Raw genomic sequence first — 22,639 nt, 5'->3', positions numbered from 1 at the left:
GCACGTACTGTAGCGCATACATGTTTAGACAGGCAGTAAGCATAACATAACATTATGTTTGCCAATCCACTGCAAAAGGACTCCCAGCTATACGCTTTCAAGAAAATCAAATAACAATTGACCCCTCTTGAACTACATTGACTTGAAAAGCGGCAAGGCAGTTGATGATGTTTGCTACGTGTGGTACCATGCATGTTTTAATGATATATATCTGTGCTGTAGGGGAGGAACAAGTAAGGTTGTATATAATTGACTCGTGTTTGTCAATGGAAAATAAACATATAGAGGAATTTGGCGTGTGTGCACTTTTAAGCACATATTTCATTTCTGTCTGTCTCTTTCTGTTTCCACAGTTGTGTACATCTGTGGACCCCTTGATACCTTTCTTCTCATCATGAAGCTGTTTCAAGAGGAGGAACCCCACCCCGAAGACTACGCCATCTTTTATTTGGATGTATTTGGCGCAAGCTTAAAAAATGACGCAAAAATTCCCTGGAGCAATTCCTCCCTGGATGGGACGGATCCCATCAACACTTTCAAGGTAATCACCCTGAAAAGCAGCTAAGGTCGCAAAGCCCTCAAACACAAACTGCAGCTCCCATTTCAGATATTAGTCAGATATTAGGGGAACTCCATTCAAGCTGCCTGAATACCAGTAAGGATGGATGACTCCTTGGTGCCAGACTACGGCTCACTAAACCGTCTTAACCACCATTAAATCATCAGGTTTTTAATATTTGGTTTGAGCAGAGTTGTTTTGAGTTTACCTTACTTCAATGCGTGTGCTTCAACCATGAGGTGCCTAGTCTCTCTCTCTCTCTCTCTATATATATATATATATATATATATATATCTGTCTCTCTATCTCTTTCTCTCTCTCTTGCAGGATGTGATTTGATTTTAAAATTAGACCTTATCACATGTCTGGCTCCATGCTGGCATAAATCATTTTCATATGGACTTGTCACAGAAAAACAAATTACATGGTCCAAGTAATTGCACAAAATTAGCCTTTTAATTTCGATAAGAACAACTGCGCCAATATGAAGTGCTGAACATTATTCCTGCTCGCTCACAGAGATCTTAATGCAATAGCTGAAACAAAAACCAAACAAGCAACTCAAAACAAACCGTGTGGGGAACAAACAAACATTTTTTTTTAATCTTTTCGCTTTGATGTTTGCAACAAAAGCAACTGTAATGAGCTGTGGGGGGAAAAAAGAGCTATGAATAGAGAAAGTCGTGCAGAGTTTGCCGAGATCCCTTTTATGCTGCCTTCTAAAGCACGGAAAGGTGAGTTAAAAGCTTTAGAAGTCTCTTGAAAGTCCATTTCCCTCACAATTCAAGACTTTAATTGGCTTCAAATATGGAGAATCTCACCATTCGTCACTCCACTCGTTACTCGTTTGGTTTAATGCGTGTTTCGTAGTAAAAATAGCACTTTAGCCGAAACATTGAAAAATTAGAGTTGGGTGATGATTAGGTTGTTGTGTGATTAAGTGAAGTGTGGGGTTTTTCATTATCCTCAATTCATAATCCTGAGAGAGCTGCTGTGTCGACTGTCATCTGGCTTAAAACAGTTGGCCATAGACAGGTTGAAAGTGTAAAGACATCTATTCTGGATCAACCCATCAGAAAACATTTGCTCAGCAAAGCATCACATGGTGTTGAGCTACTGTTGTGGATAATTTCTTCAACTAAGTATAAAATAAAGTCTCTTTAAGAAGATTCTGAGTTCGGAGATTTTTAGAGTAGTAACACCTTTATTGAAAATCAACAAAGGGAGGCTGTCTTTGGAGAGTCTGATGTTACAAGGAAGTATCAGAATTAGTATAGTCTTAACTCTCCCAATAGTTTACTCCCATTTTCTTATGTCACATTGAGCATGGCCTATCAAGGGCAGCATCCCCTTAGCAACTTGCCACTTTTATGGAGGGTTCCCCTTTCTTCATACTTCTGCAAATTATGACAGGTGATGTTATCTGGGTTAATGGTGGCGCAGCTTAAGTTTTACGGCCACCATTTTGTGTAATGATTCTTCGCAGTTTTCTTGTTAATGCTCAAACTTGCAAAATGGCTGATTTTAAATGCATGTAGAAATAACATGAATATAACTATGTCACTACCCAAAAAGAGACACTTCCAACCTCGGTTTTGGAAACACTCAACTTTGGATCAGACAGTTACACAACAGTCGAGATCAATTACAAGCTGAAACAGGTTTTAATGCTTCTTGCCTCAGAGCATAAAGTAGACTTTTGTAGAAATGTATGAGCTTTTTGAGTAGAGTTCTGCCAGTATTGTGAATCCAGAGTGAACTTTATTGATAACATCTCATAGTCTGTGAAAGTGAATATGTCTTATGTTCCCAATGGGCTTTTACTAAGTCAGCCTACAATCAGGCTCCCATCAAACCATACTGGGCCTGTTTTATACCAGCGTATTATAATGTAGTTATATTTTCCTTGATGAAATAAAGTATGATTTCAACATATTCCAAATATGGACTCCAAATAATGTGTTCATTGTTTTGAGTGGCCAGCATTTCATATGAGGGAATTTTTATCTCTTTTTGGATGGTGATGAAGGTCTCGGGGTATTTTTCATCTGACACTGCTGACGAACTTTGTAGTCACAGAAAAATCTTTTTTTGCAGGCCTTCACAACTGTGAATCTTCACAGACACTCAGCAGCTGAGATGTTCCAGTGATTGATTGTGGAATATTTCACATTGTAACCGCTCCTCTCCTTTTCCTTTGACTCGTTTTTTTTTCTGTTTCCTTCCTCCCTCTCTCTCTCTATCTATTTCCTCTAGTCTGTGTTCATCTTGACTTATAAAGAGCCAGATAACTCTGAGTATGTTAAATTCCAAACGGACTTCCATAAGAGAGCCAAGCAAGACTTCGGTGTCCAACTGGAACCCTCATTGGTAAGTTTAAAAGGACACCTGACATCAGGTGTGCCACTTTCACAGTTAGTTTAAACTGAGAGAAAAACTGTGATAAGATTAATCTGTTTTCCGTTGACGTCCAACCATGACTTCAACTAAAACTTTAATGAAGAAAGCATGAATAAAAGACATTTCTTTTATGATAAAGGACAACAGTTCAACAAGAACATGAACTGTGTAGGTGTTGATGCTCAGTATCAACATATCAATCATAACCGACACGACCAATACCTTTGATTTCGGTGTAATGTTAAAAAATCACTCTCTCTCATTTCTTCCCCCAGGAAGACTTCATCGCAGGATGTTTTTACGATGGCTTCATGCTTTACGCGAGGGCACTGGACGAGGTCTTAGCTGAAGGGGGCGCTCAGAACGACGGCCTCAGGATCATAGAAAAAATGCAAAACCGACAGATCTGGGGTGAGTCTTGCAGTCCAATCCCGTGACTATCGTGAGGAGACGCTAAAGTGCGTCCAATAGCGAAATTATCCCCTGTGCTTAGGGAAAAGAGACACGGCCAAATGGACGTTTCATGAAGTCAAGAGGGAGTTCATCCTCCAGTCCAGTGTGAGTGATGTTTGAGAGTTCCTGGAAAGTGCCCCTGAGCTTCTGTGGTTTGGGCCGAGCGCTCCCTAACTCCAAGTCAGTCAACTGGAGAGAAAGAGAGAGAGACGGAGAGAGAAAGAAAGAGAGAGGGTCATAGTTCCTTGTGATTCGAGTCAACATCTCAGCGCAAACAAGAGTCTGGAAAATCTGTTTCTGATACATGGTCCATCTGCCGTAGCATGGCGCTGGAAAGGACTCGTGCTGCAGGCTTAGGCCGTACAACTCACAATTATCCCCAAAACAGACGAGTCAGGAGGTCAGAGGTCAGAGCGGATGTGCCGAGATGGGACAGCAAGGGCCCCACACGCCTCTCAGTGACGTGTTCAGAAATGATAGGGTTGTATCAAGGTGATGTGTATGATTGACATGGAGAAAATGCCTCAAAATGCAAGGCATATGTAGTTCTTTTTGCCTGAAATGACTAGATGTAAATGTATACATATTTCTCTGAATTTAACTGGATGTAAAGGTTTTAATGCTAATATTCTTATAGTAATTTTACTTAGATACAAGATAAAATCTTTAAATCCTTGCTATTGGTACAGTACTTAAGTAGGGACTGTAAATTACGGATTCATGTCTGTTTAGACTTGTTTACACAATGGAAAATTGTTTTAAATTTTATGGAACCTTATTGAAAAAATTGGTTGCTCAGATTGCCAATTTCTTCAGACGTGAATCTTCTGTAAATAGAAGGCTCATTTGTCGGAACAGAAGATAAATAACATTGTGATGCTTTTGTCTTAAAGAAATGCACCATCTTCGTTGTGGTCATAGACATAAGAAGACCTCCTCCTGACTTGATGCTTGACAGGGACTCACGCTGAGTGTCTTGTGTGTTGCAGGGGTCACAGGCCTGGTGAGCACGGACGAGAGAAACGACAGGAACACTGACTTCAGCCTGTGGGCCATGACAAATCAACAAACCGGACAGTATGGGGTAAAGGCTGTAGGCTAGCTTACTCACTCTTCACTGGTGCCACTGAATAAGGATCCAAGTCTACGTAAACATCTTCGCTGTTTTCGTCTCTTCACTTGCTGGTTGTCATGCAACTTTTAGAGGCCGCAGCTACAAGTTTCTAAAACAGTTCAGAATGTGCCATAGTTGTCTGTAATCCTTGAGATTTTGATCTTAGAACTCATTTTATGAAAAAAAGGACCTTTTTTTTTTGTGAAACATGGAAAATTAATCACCAGGAAACATAAATGGAGATTGAATGCAGCATATTTAGAATAACAGTGTAACTCATTCCGTATGTCTTCTATTCCAAAATTGCAGTGACTGTGGCCTTGGCAGTGTCTCTTTCCATACCAAATGATACCAAGTGTAGATTTAAAACCTTATTTCTGATTAGTTCTTTGTCATACGGACAATTAGAAGCAAATGTTGAACAGCTTGTTTCGATTGTGCAGAGCCCCTTTTTTCCCTCACTCATCCTAACATGTCCCCTTAAAATAACTTCATATGAGTACATCTGTAGCTGATTAAACATGAAGAAGAAGACAGAAAATCAAACAAATAAACAAAGAAAAAAGACAGACACCTTATTCAAATCTGCAGACCCTAAGAGCTACCACACAGCTACCAAGGAGCAGAGATGCCTCAAGACACATTTTTGCTCGAAGGTTCCACCATGACCTCCGACCTCTCCTGGGGGGGTGGAGGAGATGAAGTGAATTGACCTCGTAACGTCTCTGGGAGACAAGGGAAGCCATTGAAGCGACTCACACAGTGTCGGCTCCTCAAGCGTTGGAGACCTCAGCTTATGAATACCTCTGGCTTATTAAACACACTTGAAGAGGAAGTGTGTGAGTGTGAGTGTGTGTGTGTGTGGGGGGGGGGGACATTCACGGCAGGGACAGAACAATGTGGCCCCCGCCACTGCTGCCATCGTTTTCAAAGTGTGTGTACAGATGTTGAAAAGCCTCCTTCCACCGGTGCTGATGTTTCTTATGTGGAATTAATTTCACTCCGGCAGGGGCTTGCTGAAGTGTTACAGATTAAAGGGGTGCTATAAGTTTTGTGTTGAAAAATGAAAATGTTTCTAGACATTCAACAGTGATTTTCAACATTATATGTCATGTCATTTCTCAGCCCTCCCCATACATTTTGCTTCTTTGAAAGAGGGAATCAGGATTTCTTCTAGTCAACCAATACAAACATTTTCTACAAGCATTTTACCCAAAACCAGCACACTGATTTTACACGTGTGCCCTGTGTTTTTTTGTTGTTTTCTTTCTAGATTGTGGCTCACTACAATGGAACAAATAAGGAAATAGTGTGGTCGTCAAGCGAGAAGATCCATTGGCCTAAAGGGAAGCCACCCATGGATGAACCCACCTGTGTGTTCACTCCCTGCCACGACGGTAAGTGTTTCCAGCCTGCCACTGACCAAGCCAAGCCAACTCACCTTGGGTTTGTGTGTTTGTGTGTGAGCTCATCACTGGATAGATGTCATTAAAGGTGTAATCGTCGATCCTGGCCAAAGGCTGTTGATATTTGAGCTGAACAGCCAATTGAGTGTAAACCTCCTTTCTATGTCCCTGAAGCAACAATGATCCCTTGTTGTTGATTGGCTGGAATTGTGTATGGCTTGCTCTGAACCACTTTGTTTGTTTACTATTTACAGAGCTAGGGCTGTGTATAAACACTACAGTGACACACACAAAATGTGAGGAGAAATTATATCAATTTGACAAAAAGTGTAATGATGTGCTTGACTTTGGATTTGTGCTGTATGGCATCTCTTGCTGTGAATGGAACAGTTGTTTAGCAGATATTTCTATCTAAGCTTTATCAGTCTGTGTGTGTGTGTGTGTGTGTGTGTTCCCTTGGAAACAAGGTTACGGCCTTGTCGGTGCTAGCACAATACCAGTTGAGGTCCTAGAGTTTATTTTTAAACAAAAATGATTAAGTCTTTACTATGTCTATCTAATACAGCTTCTTTTAATTGAGAATATGTCTGATAAGAAGTTGCAAATGGCACAGACATTGTCAGCCCTTGGTCTTTTGGATGTGGAAGTGGAAAGGAAGGTGAAAATAAGGAGAAACTTCAAATGGGTGAAATCATGGATACTACAGAGACAGGCTCAAGGGGCTTTCCCGAACCTGTGTGGAGAGCTGGAGATAAATACATTTTTGCTTAGCTCTTTCCTGTTAAGTTGATGTGTGTTGATATGTTGAAGAAATGTATCAGTCCAATCAGAGTGATCTCTCTCACTGACATGCTCCTCGGGCTCAGCATCCTCAATCGGCCGAAAAGCCACTGACAGGGGTCCGACTAGGGCCAACGTGTGGAAAAACAAAGACCACAGACGCTCACCAGTGGCCCGACATTGGTTGATTGCCGACCGTCGGCCTGGTGTGTCACAGTCTATAGGGATAAGATTAATTAGCCTAATCTTTTAAAGTGACTGAAATGTAAAAACACCGCCGCATTCTTTCTATGCATTCTGTAAAGCACTTGGTACTATATAAATAAAATGCATTTTTATTATTATTATTGTCTGAGTTCATACTGTGCCTCTGGCTTTACCATGGGTGGCAGAATGGCATACATTGCATTTATGATCTGTGCCAAGCATCTTAACAGGATATATACTAGTCTTTATGAAATCACATTTTAAGAGAAAAAAGAGAGATCTTTAAGAGAAAACTGAAGTACTCTTATGCGTCTACACGGTATTTTGGCTTTTATGGAGATCCCCTGTACCCTGTAGACAGCTGAACAGGAGCATTAGAGATGAGAATCAAAGCGATCACAATGGCCTCTGTGTGACAACAAATAGCAGTTGTACAGCTGAGGTGCTCAGAGCATTGTTTACTGATGCATTCTGTCATTTCGAGAAATATTTTTTTTGGAAACAGATGTCCAAAAGACGGTATGGACAAGAAATTGTACGTAAATTGTAATGTTGAATGTTGAGTTACCATTGGTTGCAACTGAAGGGACCGGTATAGTTAATAAGAATATGCCATAGTCAATAATTCAATGTATCTTATACCTAGTTATAATTGTTACTTTTATTTGGATTTAACTAGCATGTAAACATTCCTGGGTGAAGGTATTTTTGGGTTGACCTGAGGAGTGAGGTGAGACAAGACTCTCACCTCTCCCTCCCCCGGTCGAGACAAAGAGCCCTGCACCCATGGCTTATTTTAGACGGTAACACCCCTAAACTCAGCTTTTTAAGAGCAAATCCCTGAAGGAATAAGTCAGATGAGTCTGAGGTGAAGCTATGAGTGGACCTATAGGCTTTGTCTCACAGTGGTGGCCCCATTGTACAAGAATAAAGATGAAATCCAAGACTGGTCTCCAATATATAGTATAAAACTAATTACCATTACAACCTTCACTGTGAAGGCAGAATGCAGTATTTCTTGTAAAAAAAATGTAAAACATGTACATCTACATCTGAGAGATTTTACAACACAGTGCCTCTGAACATTCCAGCATATTTCATACACTTTATATCTTTTCTTAAAGGGATGTTTTTCTACATTTGTTTACGTTTTGTCGAATCCCGCTTGTTTCCAGTGGAAATGACCCAGTGTTTTACCTGAATTTGGAAGCTGAGTGATCCTGCTTTCACGTGGCAGCACAATGGCCTCGCGAAAGACAGAAAGAAAGAAAGAAAGAAAGAAAGAAAGAAAGAAACAAGCATAGGATGCGAAGAGGAGATAATGAGATATGCTCTTCTCTGTGTTTGGGAGCCTACCCATAGTAATTACCTCCAGCCTTTTCTCACAGTGCGCGTCTCCGACTGACGGAGCATTCACGAACCGTCGCATGACTTCTCTCTCAGCGAGGGGGAAACACACACTCTCTTTCTCTCTCTCTCTCTCTCTCTCTCTCTGTCTCTTGCTCTCTTTGAAACTAGTTGAATTTTTGTGGGAGAGTAATGAATCTGTTCATACCATAGTAATACAATTAAAAAAATTAAGCCATTCCTCAAGATGAATATTCTAAATCAAATTGCTGGATGATACTTTTACCTGGATTTGTCTGCATAAATGAAACTGTTATTGTTCAGTCTGTATTGGGCTGGAAATATATTCCCAAAATGTTTTGTCAGCCAAGCTACAGTGTGTGTTACATGCTGAAATGAAGGGGGGGATCTTGTGAGTAATAAAATATTTTGGCTGGATGCTAAAAGACTGGCTAATCATATGATATGAACTCACTGAAAAATAAGTGTAAATGGTTATCAATCACCCAGTGTGTAACTGAATGAAGATGACATTCAAATCAGTCTAGATCATCATGGTCTTTGCTGTTAGCCCAACAAATGGTTTCTCCTCCTGCATGAAGCCTCCGTTCTTGAAAAAACGCGGAATGATCTTGAAAGCCACCTCAGAGACAGTCTGCACACAGGCTTTCGTATCTGATATTCGTATCTAATATCAAAAACACTTCTCTCATGTTCCCTCACTAAAATATATTTGAAGGAACTAGGCTGGAAAACCAGAGACTAAGGTCTTGTTTGATATCAGTCAGTGATATTTTAAAGGGCGCAATCTCCACATTTTGTGAATCAAAAGATGGCAGGAAAGCTCAAATAATAACAACATGTCCTCTGACATCAAATTCTTTTTTTAGCAGGAAAGTAATTATGATAGGATAATATAAGGTTATATATAAAATATAAAACCTTGCAATGACACCGGCAGATGCCATGATAATGTCAATCACTTACTGACACTGTACTGTACTTAATCTCTGCTTTGTATGCTTCTGTCCCCCTTGGGGTTTAGATGTAATAAAGGGAACGGAACATCAGAACAAAACCCAAAGGATGCCTGCTGATTCACTGATCTAATTTGGAGCCTCAGAAAAGCTATTGAGGGATGTGTGACAATAAGATGAAAAGAATGTGCTTCTTCTTCCAGGCCAGCTCCCGGTTCTTGGAATCGTTGCTGTCGGTTCCGGCCTGGCCCTCATCATCTTCGGAATATCAAGTTTTCTCATTTACAGGTATGTTCCGTTATGGAAAGCTTTTATAACTTCAATTGAGAAAAAACACACGCCCAGACTTTCACAAATGGATTCCTCCTTTTTGTTTTAGTTTTACGAGTTGAAACAAACTTGGGGGGGGGGGGGGAGAGAACAACTACACTAAATATGGAAAATACCAAGGAGTTCAAGTAAGGCTTTTCTAGACAGGATTTATGTGTAGAGAAGCTATAGGTGCCAAGAAGGAATTTAAATGATTGTTGCCACAGCAACCGCTCAGCAGGTCATGTTTGATTCCTGAAATTTTGTCTCAGCCGTTGCCAAGGTGAACTCAGGCATGAGAAATGCCTCACCATTTGCTTCGAGACCCTCATCTGGGCATTTTTTGTTTTTGTTTTTAAGGTTTTTATCGATTTTAGTCTCTCATTTTGTCTTTAACCATTATGAAGGGACACTTTTGTCTGAAGTTTCTTCATATTTATTTAGGGGAACGTCCAACTTTGAAGTTGCCGTCGTATGACTGGTGTTTGTGCCAGCCACTTCGTTTTAGACCGTTTTTTTTTTTGGCGGAAAAATGTTTATCCTAACTCATCTCCTCTAGTGTAAATATTGTACCCTCACTATGAGTCGCATTAAGCAAATATTGATATTACCTTTTTTTCCTCTTAGCCCATAGACTAAATATTGCAGTTGCCGTTTTACTGTTAGTACATTTTCATTGTAGGATGAAGCGGCATGTCACAAAATGTCCTGGAGTCCTGTATCTCGTAGTATCACTGAGATGATCCCTAAAGCTGCCATGACAAATTTAACATGCCTTTCCATTGAGCACTGAATTTGCTCCCATGCTTAATCAACTCTGCCACATAAACATAACCTCAAAGACTATTTCCAGTAGGCATTAGCCTTCAACAACATGATGATTCATAGTGCACCATATGTGAGATGTTACAAGAACAGTTACTTCTAGGTTGAAGCGGAGAATAAGCATCTATTTGCATACAAATCTAAATGTATTATTTAAAATGGTGATCTCTCAGACTGAGAGAGGTTCTTTGTCACTATGCAACAGGCTAATTTTCTTTTGAAGCACACATTTATTCAATGCACATTTTGCAGCTTTAGCTATGTAGCATGATTAGCTCTGGCTGGATTTTGGTAAACATGGACTCCGTTAGACCTTCCCTTCAGTGTGTGGCCAGCCCAGAGCTATGCAGTTTAAGGCGAAGGGGGTGGGGTGTGTGGGGAGAATCCAACGAAGGTATTCACATATGGTATTCATGAAACAATAGATCTAGTGTGAAGCGCCACACGTTTCACCATAGAGCTGCCAGTGCCTTCAGAATGAGGGCTAAATAGAGAAATGTGTGTGTGTCTGTCTGTGTGTGTGTGTGTGTGTGTGTGTGTGTGTGTGTGTGTGTGTGTGTGTGTGTGTGTGTGTGTGTGTGTGTGTGTGTGTGTGTGTGTGTCAAGGAATTAGTTTAATGGAGTTTCCTGCCCTGCAAGGTTTTGCTTACTACCCAGTGATGATATGACATTTCCATTGGTGCTTCTCAGGAGAACCTGAGTGTTTCTGAGGAAAACAACATCTGAGTCACTCAGAATCAATTATGTGTTCACTTTATTCATCTCTCATTGGATAGTAAAATACAATTCTGTCATCCCTGTATACATCAGATTCCTACATTCAGATGAAAGTCATAAAATTCTCAATTTGATTGACCTATTACGAAGTAGTTTCTTTAACCTGTCCAAGAGACTGACAATGTGCTCTGTGGCTAATTTCAGCACATTCACAATGATGAAAGAAAAGTGATGCAGGCTGATGTTCATTTTCCCAATTCAATTAATTAGAAAATAAAATATGAATAAATAAAGTTACCATTGACTACTCAGTTGCACTGAATTTTAACAATCTTCACTTCACAAACTAATAAAGGAAAGTTGTGTAGTGTCTTTTCTGAGAGCTGAAACTGACATGCAACAAGTATCCATCTCTGCCATGTCATGCACAACAGTGGGTGTAGGTCTGTGAGTTTCTGACATGCCAATGAAAAATGTTATGCGGTGTCAGAAACAGAGACAGAACAGAATCAACGCTGGCAGGTAGCGATTGTTAGTTACGCTACAACAGGTCTGTCTCAGGAATCTCACCCTCTTGCAAGCACACACACACTCACACACACACTCACACACACACACACAAACACACACACACACACACACACTCACACACACACACACACACCACACACACACACACCACACACACACACACACACACACACACACCACACACACACACACACACACACACACACACACACACACACACACACACCACACACACACACACACACACACACACACACACACACACACACACACACACACACACACACACCACACACACACACACACACACAGATGCAATCTGAAAGACTGAAATCCCCGTTTCTCCAGTGTTAAGGGCCCGCCATGGTTTTTCCAACTGTTTGACTTCAACGTGCGCCTTAGAAAAACAAATAATAGAGCCTCATTTAGGGGCCGGGCAGGATAGCTGAAAAGTAGGGTAAAAATTCAGCGCCCAAAATGCAAACGTTGCAATATTCAAGCATTGCCATCTGGAAGTGTTTTACACCTTTTAGATTGTTATGGAATGTGTGAGCTTTCCTTTTTCCCATTTCAAATACATCAAACTAATAAAGATCACCTCCCGTTAGATTTTCCTAACATTTAAGCTGTGCTTCGCTATTTTAAAAAAAAGAAGAAAAAAAAAGTTATTTTTTCCCCTTTTTGTGTACTTTTCGCTACAAATAGTGGATGTTGAGAAATACCAGGTCCGCAGAGATATGGTCCAGATGTGTTGATTCAGTTGGAAGTCGCTTGCATATTTATTCACATTGCTCACGGGCTGCCAGATCGACTTATGTTTAAAAATAACACCAGAGGGAAAGAGTGAGACATAAGTGACCTGAAAATTGCAGACTTTATTAAGCGTGTCAAGGGTAAAGTTAATGTTTTTTCGCCACGATTGCAGTTATGGCACATCTCATTTGTTGCTCTTCTCTCGACACGTTGTCATATTTGGAAGGAATGCCTCATCAACTCTCAGTGAACTCCTCTGGCTCTAACTCCTTGGAATTGGTCGCAAGTTAAAAGTTTGATGTACTTCGAGAGGAACATTTAATTTCTGTAAAGACATGTAGAAGCAGGGAGATGACTTTGATTTGTTTTGAAATCCCCTTGTATGCTGGAATTTTTTCATTCTGTTCTAGGGCTTTTGACGCCAAGGCTTTCAAGTACAGGTGTCAGAAAGTGAATACTGAGTGCTCAAGTCAGTTCCACTGTGCATCCATAGTCCATAGCATAATTAAACGGACCCTTGATCATTAGCTGTGGATTATCCCATCTAATCAGTTCAGAAACTCTGGTCCAAATGCCATTTAATAAGAAGAAGTGGACGTGAGGTCTCTGGATAATGCTGCTGTGTTCAAAGTTATTATTAAAAGAGATGGCTGAGAAGTTTAGGAGGTCAGTTATTACATCCATATACAGTATAACTTGAGCATGGTTACCATAGCCAGAGATACAAAGGTTAATGCTAAAGTTTAAGTGTTAAACTGTTGAAAAGTTAAACCGCTCTCTAAATGTATTTGGTAAAGAAAGTTCAGTTGCATTTAATTTTTACTCTGTGTAAAACATGACAAACACCATAACTTATCTTCACTCAAGGCTTCATCAAAACTTGTTTTTATCACTTACGTATTCTAGAAACTGAGCCCATGTTTGACCAGCCGACTTACAGGAACTACTGAAATAAATCTTCCAGAGCGACCACCGCAACGTCAGCGTGTAATTCCCATTGTTTTGGGAGCTCTTGGTGTCCCTCTGCTTTGTTGTTGGAACTTGCCAATCTACAACCCATTTTTTTATCTTTTAAAGGAAACTGAGGCTGGAGAAGGAGTTGGCAGGAATGTTTTGGAGGATTCGATGGGAAGACCTCCAATTCGAGAGTCCCAGCAAATACCACAAGCGCGCTGGCAGCCGACTCACTCTCTCGCAGGTTGGAGCAATTGCGTTCTTGTACGAGCCTATGGCAAAACTGTGCTGTGATGTGTGTTTTACTCTCAGCGGATTTAAACTGTGGCACTACAGTCTGCTCTATCTTCTCACAGCTACTCATTCACTTTGTTTGAGTGCTACGTTTATACTGCCAGAAAGCTATCGGAAAAAAATGATCCCCTTTGAATCCTGCTTGTGATAAAAAAAATCAATCCTATCCAGCTCTGGCTCTCTGACTGATCTGTTGGCTGCTGCTGTTTCCTGATTGAGTCTTACCTAACTAATCCAGGGGCATTTGGCTTGTACTGCTTTTAGACTTGCAGGTCACCTCATTGTGATACAAACAGACAAGAATTAAATGCAGAAAAGTTATGAAAAAAGGAGAAGATAATTTGATCTGACACTTACATTTGTATTGCGTTTTACTCCAGTTCAAAATGAATTCCCTTGTGAGTAAGTAACTAATAAAATGGAGGCAGTAGTTTACGACACAACAAGACCGCATTTTGTCCTTATCAACTTCCTGAAGTTCATCTGAGGAGATGGCCTGTGTAGGACTTCAGAAATGCACATGTATTTGGCCTCTTTACAGCAAGATAAGAAATCAGAGCCAAGTTTTACCCCACATTCCTTTGTCAGTAAAAGCATTTGTAGTTTATTACGGTATCAAATCAAACATTTTACTTGGGTTAAATGGGACTTTTGTGATAAACATTTTAATGCCTTGTTATTCAAGTGAAGCTTAAAGTTTTGAAGCCATACTGGTTTAAACATATTGAAACAAATCTTAAACACGATCCATTTCAAACACCGTTTTTTGGCTGAAATACTTCTTCATGCCTTCTGTATCTTTCCCATAGTTTTCTTTCTGTGCAGCTAAATAATGATTATAATGATTTCCAGAGGCTCATTTTCAGCCATTTACCTAAAAAAAAAAAAGTGGCGAGTTCTATAAATAGCTGTGGTTTGTTTTCTTTTCTAAGTCTAGTCCAGTTTGCTCACTGTGCGTACAAGTTTGAGTCTACTCATTGTTAAGTCAGATCAAGTTCACATGACAGCGCTGTGCTGCCCTAAACACCTTTGTGTTTGCTTTACTGTCTGTGCCTCAGAGGCGCTATTAAGAGCGCCTACTTCCTTTGACCTACTCTGGTGTTTATGCCAAAAGGGAGAATCACAAGAGACGCACAATTTTCTAGTCAAAAACACCCCCTGTATAATTACGTGACCAGGTCTTCATTCATAGTCGGGCAAACGGCTGAGAGTATGGACTTCTAAAAGCAAATAGTTTTAAAATCGAATGTGTATAATCCTAATATAAGTTACATTCTGAGAATCCAATCCTTTAGGTAAGAAAACACTGTTGAAATGGCACACATTCCTGGGCACACACAAAAACACACGCAGACACACACACACACACACACACACACACACACACACACACACACACACACACACACACACACACACACACACACACACACACACACCATTTGGCCCTTCAGTCACACCTGCACTCAGTTAAACACAGACAAAACTAAAACACTTGGGTGAGACAGCCTTTGGGATGTGCAGAATGTACCTCAATACCTCAACATTAAGGGGAAAAAATGGATACAGTGGATATAGCATCTTCACACACAAACCACCGCTCACCAAGGGGGACTGGAGACACATATGGAGACAGAGCACATATGGGATGCAGGACTAGCAGATAGTTGCCAGTGGAGTCCCAATCTGTTCCAGGGTCAGTTGCTTTATACACGGCTAGTCAGCAGATGTGTGCCTGCTCCATGCTTAATACATTCAAGAGAGGAGAGGCGTTCCGTCAAGAAACTGTAATTTGGGGGTTTGTGAGTCTGTTCTTTTTCAGAATTCCAATGAGTTCTGATCCAGCAATTGAATCGGAATTCTGAATAATTTGGAAAACCACAACTTTTTTTGTTGTAACGTATAAATGAATGCGGAGGGAATCAAGGAAGACAGGTCCAGATCTCTTCTCGGTTCACTCATGCATTTTTGAGCACTCGCCAGGCAGTTTATTAAAGGTAGCTGCAGACTCCTATGAAATGATTGTTCAAATAAAGCTCACATCTGGCACAAGGACCTCCAAATAAGTTCCTCCGTCTTGTTCCTAGCATGAGATATCTGCATTTACACGCACACATACGTGCCTCTCTCTCTCTTTTTCTCTCTCTATCTTTCTCTTTCTTTTTGTCTTTTACACACACGCACACACACACACACACACACACACACACATACATATATACATACAGACATTGGGACAATTTTCATGGTCTAGTGTAGATTTATACAGTTTGAAGGTTACAACATTTTAATGGTGAATTTCATTATCATTTAAATGTGTCCTTACATCAGCCACTCATAGAAATAAATCAGCTACTGTTAATGTTTACCTTTGACGTAGAATACATATGAATACATATGTTAGTCCAATAAGAAATAATCTGATATAAAAGTTGCACAACAGTCCTTAGATAGGAATTCTGAACACTTCAAATCAGCAATGAATAAAAAAAGGGTGTTTCCAGGCTTTGTCTCCTTGATAGTTTTGAACACCTTTGGATGTCTTTGTTTTGTGCTGTTTTGTCTGCCAAGTCTGACTGAGTGTGTTTGTGCTTTGTAGAGGGGTTCCAGCTATGGCTCTTTGATAACTGCGCATGGAAAATATCAGCTATTTGCAAAAACCGGCTATTTTAAGGTAAGACTGGGTTCCTCTTACATTCTCTCTCTCTCTCTCTCTTTCTCTCTCTCTCTCTCTCTCTGTCTCTCTCACTGTCTTTCTCCGCACTCCCTCACACCCACACACATGCACATGCAATGGAGAAGCGGGGAAGAGAGAGTGGGCGAACAGCTTTCTCTTTTTCTTTCTCATATCCCTCCCTCCCGCTCCCGCTCCCGCTCCACACAGTCATACACACAGAATTAAAAGCATCGCAGCAGTGGCAACAGAAAGGCCTTGCGTGTGCTTGTTTTTATGAGATTAATGGGAGATTTTCTGACGATGAATGTCAACCTTTAAAAACAATGTCACTGCTCCACATTTTCCTGGGTTTATTTTCTCACCTATTCTGTGTAAACATCGCCCGGCGAGCTGCAGCACTTAAACGGCTTCACCTTGAGAATCTGCTGAGCCACCAGGCATTAATAAGCTTTCCTTTCTCCCTCATTGTGATTAGCATCTGTACTCCACAAGCTAAGTCAACTGGTCTGTGAAGGCTAGTAGCGCCAAGAGTGTGAGTGAGGCAGGGACCAGCATCCGCAAGATTTTAGACCGCTAGTTGGCATAGCGGTGACTGGAAATGCTCTCATGCACTTTGGGTCTTGTTTGAAGGCCTACCTGTAATTACTGCTGTCCATCTGGTCGTCGGCAGCGACCGCCATCGGTTTCCCTTCAGCTCATTACTTCGGGAACAGCCTCGGTGATCTGCCGGGGACTTATCAAAGAGACTGTCTAACCTCCAGGTGACTGGGGGGAGACTCAGCACCTGGCCTGGCACAAGGGGCACTTCATTAAATGTGCTTTTAGTAAATAAGAGAGATGGTTGCTGGGGACAGGAGTGGGGCACTCAGTCAGGATGTGCAGCTGCTTTTAGTGTCCCTTCAAATTTCCCTTGTTTTTGAGAGTCTGTGTGTGTGTGAGAGAGAGAGAGAGTAGGTGTGAGAGAGTTTGTGTGTATGCCTGTGTGTCATGAGTATGTGTCTGGAAAAGAGTAAGCAAGTTAGTGTGTGTGCGTGTGTGTGTGTGTGTATTTGCAGTTCCCTTCCATGTATTTTCAGCCAAACCTAGATGAATGTGAAAATATAACTTGCTCTTTTCAACACAGGGCAACCTGGTAGCCATCAAGCATGTGAACAAGAAGAGGATTGATCTGACCAGACAAGTGCTGTTTGAGTTAAAACATGTGAGTCTACAAATTCGTCTCATGGGTTAAGTTTGTACACGTGTGTTCATGCATTTCACTGAGTGTGTGTGTGTTAGGGTTCGTGTGTTTGTGCATTTATGTTGTGTGTATCTGCACATACACATGTCAATGTAATGTTACTTACTGTTATTTGTGTTTATGCACCTAGGTGTACACCTGGGTATGGATAATTTCTTTGTGAAGGTGTGCCAATGTATGTATACATGTGTGTGTGTCTGTGCTTTGTGGGCACGTGTATGTGTGTGTTTGTGTGTGTGCGTTTGGATTTTGTGAGTGTGTGTGTGTGTGTGTGTGTGTGTGTGTGTGTGTGTGTGTGTGTGTGTGTGTGTGTGTGTGTGTGTGTGTAGCCAAGCAGGCTGGCTGTTTATAGCCTCTCTGCTGTGCCTCTCTCTGAGGTGGGGGTGGAGGAAGAGGGTGAGGTAATATGCCTGCACTTTTTACAAGGTGTTTCAAAGAGGAGCCTCTCAAACAGGGACTAGAGCCTCACCACACAGCCCCACCAGTAAAACACCTAGAACATTCTCCAGGACGGCAAGAGAGAGAAGAAAAATAAAGGGAAACAAAATAAACGACAGTCAATTTTTTTTTTAAATATATCAAATCAGCACACCTTACGGTTGACTTTGGTGTCCATGTAAACCCCTGGCTCTTGACATTGAGTCAAATACACAGGAATATGAGAAGTGTTCTAAACAGCTCTTAAAGGAGAACTGATATTTCCTCTACCAAAATCGGTCCAGTATTTATTTAGAATGCTATTATCCATGTTGTCAGACCCTTATAATAACTTGAGCCTGTCGGTGGCGAAAACCAGCGGTTTACTTTGACGCAGATGTTTTCCCCATAGGATTACATTGTATAGTCGTTTTGCGGTTGCCTGTTATAGCGTTCGAACGCAACACTGGACTGGATTTTGATAGTTTTTTGTAAAATTTGGATTAAAAAAGATGGAAAAATATGGCCCAAGTTAAAAAATACCCAATTTCCCAATTTAAGTCCTTGTAATGGTTTGTTAACTTGCTATCAAAAAATGAAAACAATATAGGAAAAAAACATTTATTTGGTGAAACATCAGCCCTAGCTCTTGTGCCAGCTGAATCAGATTTAGCAGGCTAAACCTTTAAAGCCCCCTGGCCAAACTCACAGACTCCTCCACCTCTGCAGATACGATCTGGCTGTGCTTGAAGCCGGGGCATGTTTTGATGGCCTTATCCCAGCGGAAGTGGATAACACCGTCTGGGTTCTGCCAATCTCAGTCCCCCTGCCTTTGTGTGTGTATAGGAGAGGTGGTTTTGAAGGTTCTGGTGGTGACACACACACACAAACACACAAAAAAGAGAAAAAGAGGGTGAAGGACGGAGAGATAGAGAGAGAGAGAGAGAGAGAGAGAGAGAGGTGAACACAGGAGTAAGAGAAGCATCAGGAAGTGAGGCGAAAATAGTGTGGCAGATTCATATTGTGGATAGGTGTCAGACACTACACAGGGAGAAATGATGAGAATGATACAAAAGACAGAGAGACAAGCGATGGATGGACAGTGACCGAAAATGAGAAAGGGAGAAAATCATCAGACCAAGCCAGAATGAGAGAGAGAGAGAGTGGGAGGGAGAGAGAGACACAGAGAGAGAGGGAGGGAGAGAGAGACAAGAGTGAGAGGGAGGGAGAGAGACACCCCAGTTTTAGCTGGCAGTACCTCTGACGCCCTGAGGGCCTGATCGTCTAACAGACCCTGCACTCCCGCTCACAAAAAACAGCCAAGCCAGATGGGGGGATGGAGGCAAAGGAAGGAGAGTGGAGAGGAGGAGGGAGGGAGGGAGGGAGAGAGAGAGAGAGCGAGAGAGAGAGGAGTGAGTGAGTGCTGTTGCCAATGGAAACTTTAACTGCTTGTCTTCCAAAGGGCCTCCCTCTACCTCCTAACACCACCACCACCATCTCTACCTCCCTTTCCCCCTTCTATCCTTTTTTCACGTTTTTCAGCGGAGGAAAAAATTATATAGGGCAAAGGGTGTGCTAACTCCTCCTCGCTCCGGCCTCCAGAAACAAAGCTGTCACAGATTTGCTCACCGTGTACAGTATGCTTTTCATCGAGGTGTGCCTGCCCACTAATATCCATACCGAAAGCCCTAAAAAAATCACCCAGGTCGGGGGCGAGACATGTATTTCGTTACTTTACCAGCGCTCTCCGCGCAGCCTTAAGTGCCTCTTTTCTCTGGGTTCCTCCTGGAAAAGAGTCCTCACGCCTCCTCTGAGGCCTCTACTCCAGTAGTCTCAGTTAGATGCTAAGCTCTTCAGCAGACTTAAGTGCTGAATACACCTAAAGTTCCAGTTAGCCATCCAAAAGAGTGGAGGTTGGTTTGGTAGGTCTTCTGTGTTCTCTGAGTAAGCCCGATTGCAATTGTTGTTGTTTGTCTAATAAATACACTTATATGCAGCTCCGGAGTCCTGAGGTAACTAGGGTGAATTTTCACCTAACATATTCCTCTGAAGCAAATTCTAGTGAGTGGGAGGCTGCTAGCGAGCTAACTAGCAATCCTTTGTTTATTCAGGTCGTTTTAAGATCAGTGAGGGGGACTCGTGAACCGTCTCCAGATCAGGACCTTTTGAGAGCCCTGAGGGTCTCTATATTAGGCCCATGAGTCACATGAAGGCAAGAGTCTACCAACTTGGCAGGGCAGAAACTCATTGAGGATGTTCAAATATTTTGACAAATCAAGCACCTCTTGACAAGATAAATGCCCCAGGCAGTATGGAACTGCAGTGGGAGACGTGAAAGAGGAATGCACGCCTGATAAAAGTTGATAAACTCTTGTCTTAGCAGACCTCTGGGTCTTCTCTGTCAAATATTCCACTGGCAAGTACAAACATTGGCACTTCTGATTTTTCTCTTTTTTTAGTGCAGAGAGGCTACATGAGAATTCAACAGCCACTGTCTGTTTCCAGTTATCCTTGATAATGCAACCCATGCAACCCATCTGATTGACCTTGCTCAATACATTGTGGGAATGTCAACCTCATTAAATGCTTTATCACTGAAAGGCATCCCTCTTTTGTGTCTAGATGAGAGACGTTCAGTTCAACCACCTGACCAGGTTCATTGGCGCCTGCATCGATCCCCCCAACATTTGTATTGTGACTGAATATTGTCCTAGAGGAAGTCTTCAGGTAACGTACCTCACTTGCATCATGTACAGTCCCTGTGGAGGTATTGTGTCTTCTTTCGTCCAGCCATATAAATAGCCCATTACGTAATGCAGCCAGCATCCCAGTGATACAAGACATAATGGCTCTCCGTCAGGCATTTCACTCAATATTCTACATTTATGGTTATGCCACACTGAAATGTGCCAAGAAGGAAACTGATGTTTCCTCCCAGCAGAAGGATTTCAGGCTATTGATTCCATTGTTTTAAGATGTTTTATGAGAAGCCATTATTGCAGAAAACATATACTTTGAAAGCAGCTTACTGTTTATTGGCATAGGGTGGTTTCTGGGAACCACTTGGCAGTTGTTGTTGCTAGCTGGTCAAATTATTGGTGCCCAGTACTGGCACATTTTTTTTTTTTTTACAGTGAAATGCCATTCTTGTGATTTCAGAGTTCAAATGTTAAAGCGCTTAACATAGATCACATATGATTAACTAACCAGGTTTTTGCATTTGCATTTACTGTTAACCATTTACCAAAAGCTTTTATGCAAAGTTAATGGCATCATTTATTTAAATATTACCTGAGCAGCATACATATTTGATGGTGCCATTGATGATGCCAAAGGAACACCAGGCCAGTTTCACAGTGTGAGCCGGTGGTGACTGGTGTACTAGAACAATTGGGCCGCACGTGTTAATAAACAAGAATCGTTTTTGCTTTTGAAGAAATGCTCCTCTTTTTGAATGGTTGAAAAAGAGATTCTACTTTTCTCATTTGTAGGATATACTGGAGAATGAAAGTATAAACCTGGATTGGATGTTTCGATACTCTCTCATCAATGACATTGTGAAGGTACTTGCATTTGTCAGGTCTAAACAGTCCAGAATGAAGAACACACTTGACACACTGATATGACTTCAGAGAAATGTTCTGTGCCCTCGACTCACATAAAAACAAGTAAAAGTCACCTTCTGTTTGATACAGCCAGTGCATCAGCAGGCAGTAAAGTGATCTATCTCACATGGTTACCAGAGTTTCAGAATCCAAGGGGCATTAGCAGATGGGCGCCTCGTCAGGGAAAGGGGAAAAAATGGGTGCTGGCATCAAAGACATAGGAGACCCCTGGACAAACAAGCTTATAAAAGCCTGGGCTGTAAATGCGCCCAGCCTAATCCAAACCAATCATCTGGCCTTCTTCTCTCTCTTGCTTCGGCACAGATGAAAAAAAAAAGCCCTGCCCCTTTCTCCGCCTCGGCCTCCACATCAAAATCATTGATTTCTATCACAGACTGAGAGGGCTGACGATTCCAGTGCATCAGGCACCTTCTCATTTTGAGGCAGAAAATTGCCACAGAATGCCATGGCGTGTAATGGCGTTGTGGCCTGCTAGAAACATTTCGCTGTGCATTTCGCCAATGTTGAGGGCTCTTCAAACACACTGAACTCCACAGTTTGGAAATAAAATAAAAACTGTTGGATGAAGTGCTGAGTTCGACTTTCTTGCACTAACAGTCTTTTTTTCTTTGGAAAGTGATTACATGGTGTATATCTTCATGAGCCACCATTCCATTACCCTCTATTTAATTGTGCATGCACCCCCTGCCACACTATGAATCCCCCAGCCGCACATAGATTACCCAGAATATTGCTTTAGAATATTATGTGTTTTTTAAGTGTATTTAGAATTCTTTGCGGTTCTGCTACATTTGCCCCATAAACTGTGGGCGAAACGTCTTTAACAGTCAATTTCATGCTTCTCCCTGCCAGGGAATGAACTTTCTGCACAATAGCTACATTGGATGCCATGGAAACCTCAAATCATCTAACTGTGTGGTGGACAGCCGATTTGTGCTGAAAATCACAGATTATGGCCTGACAAGTTTCCGGTCGTTGTGTGAAAACGAGGACTCGTTTGCATTATATGCAAGTAGGTGAACGTGTTCTAATGGCCCGCAGAGGGCCATTTTG

At 41.6% G+C, this 22,639-nt stretch overlaps 1 protein-coding gene across 2 annotated transcripts in view; it reads left to right on the top strand.

Moving 5' to 3' along the window:
* The window catches only part of LOC105913097 (atrial natriuretic peptide receptor 2), a 41,978-nt gene that overhangs the window by 6,830 nt on the left and 12,509 nt on the right, over nucleotides 1–22,639 (top strand). For both annotated transcript variants that reach the window (XM_012842127.2, XM_012842119.2), the window contains exons 2-13: nucleotides 354–541; nucleotides 2,816–2,929; nucleotides 3,235–3,370; nucleotides 4,402–4,496; nucleotides 5,800–5,923; nucleotides 9,447–9,531; nucleotides 13,456–13,576; nucleotides 16,226–16,300; nucleotides 17,427–17,504; nucleotides 20,583–20,687; nucleotides 21,452–21,523; nucleotides 22,439–22,598. In XM_012842127.2, the coding sequence (XP_012697581.1) occupies nucleotides 354–541; nucleotides 2,816–2,929; nucleotides 3,235–3,370; nucleotides 4,402–4,496; nucleotides 5,800–5,923; nucleotides 9,447–9,531; nucleotides 13,456–13,576; nucleotides 16,226–16,300; nucleotides 17,427–17,504; nucleotides 20,583–20,687; nucleotides 21,452–21,523; nucleotides 22,439–22,598 (1,353 nt within the window). The remainder of the gene's footprint in view (nucleotides 1–353; nucleotides 542–2,815; nucleotides 2,930–3,234; nucleotides 3,371–4,401; nucleotides 4,497–5,799; nucleotides 5,924–9,446; nucleotides 9,532–13,455; nucleotides 13,577–16,225; nucleotides 16,301–17,426; nucleotides 17,505–20,582; nucleotides 20,688–21,451; nucleotides 21,524–22,438; nucleotides 22,599–22,639) is intronic.

The sequence above is a fragment of the Clupea harengus genome, chromosome 12, assembly GCF_900700415.2.
Source record: "Clupea harengus chromosome 12, Ch_v2.0.2, whole genome shotgun sequence".
Taxonomy (NCBI): domain Eukaryota; kingdom Metazoa; phylum Chordata; class Actinopteri; order Clupeiformes; family Clupeidae; genus Clupea; species Clupea harengus.
The sequence above is the reverse complement of the archived record's forward strand: the minus strand, read 5'-3'. Positions and strand labels throughout refer to the sequence as shown.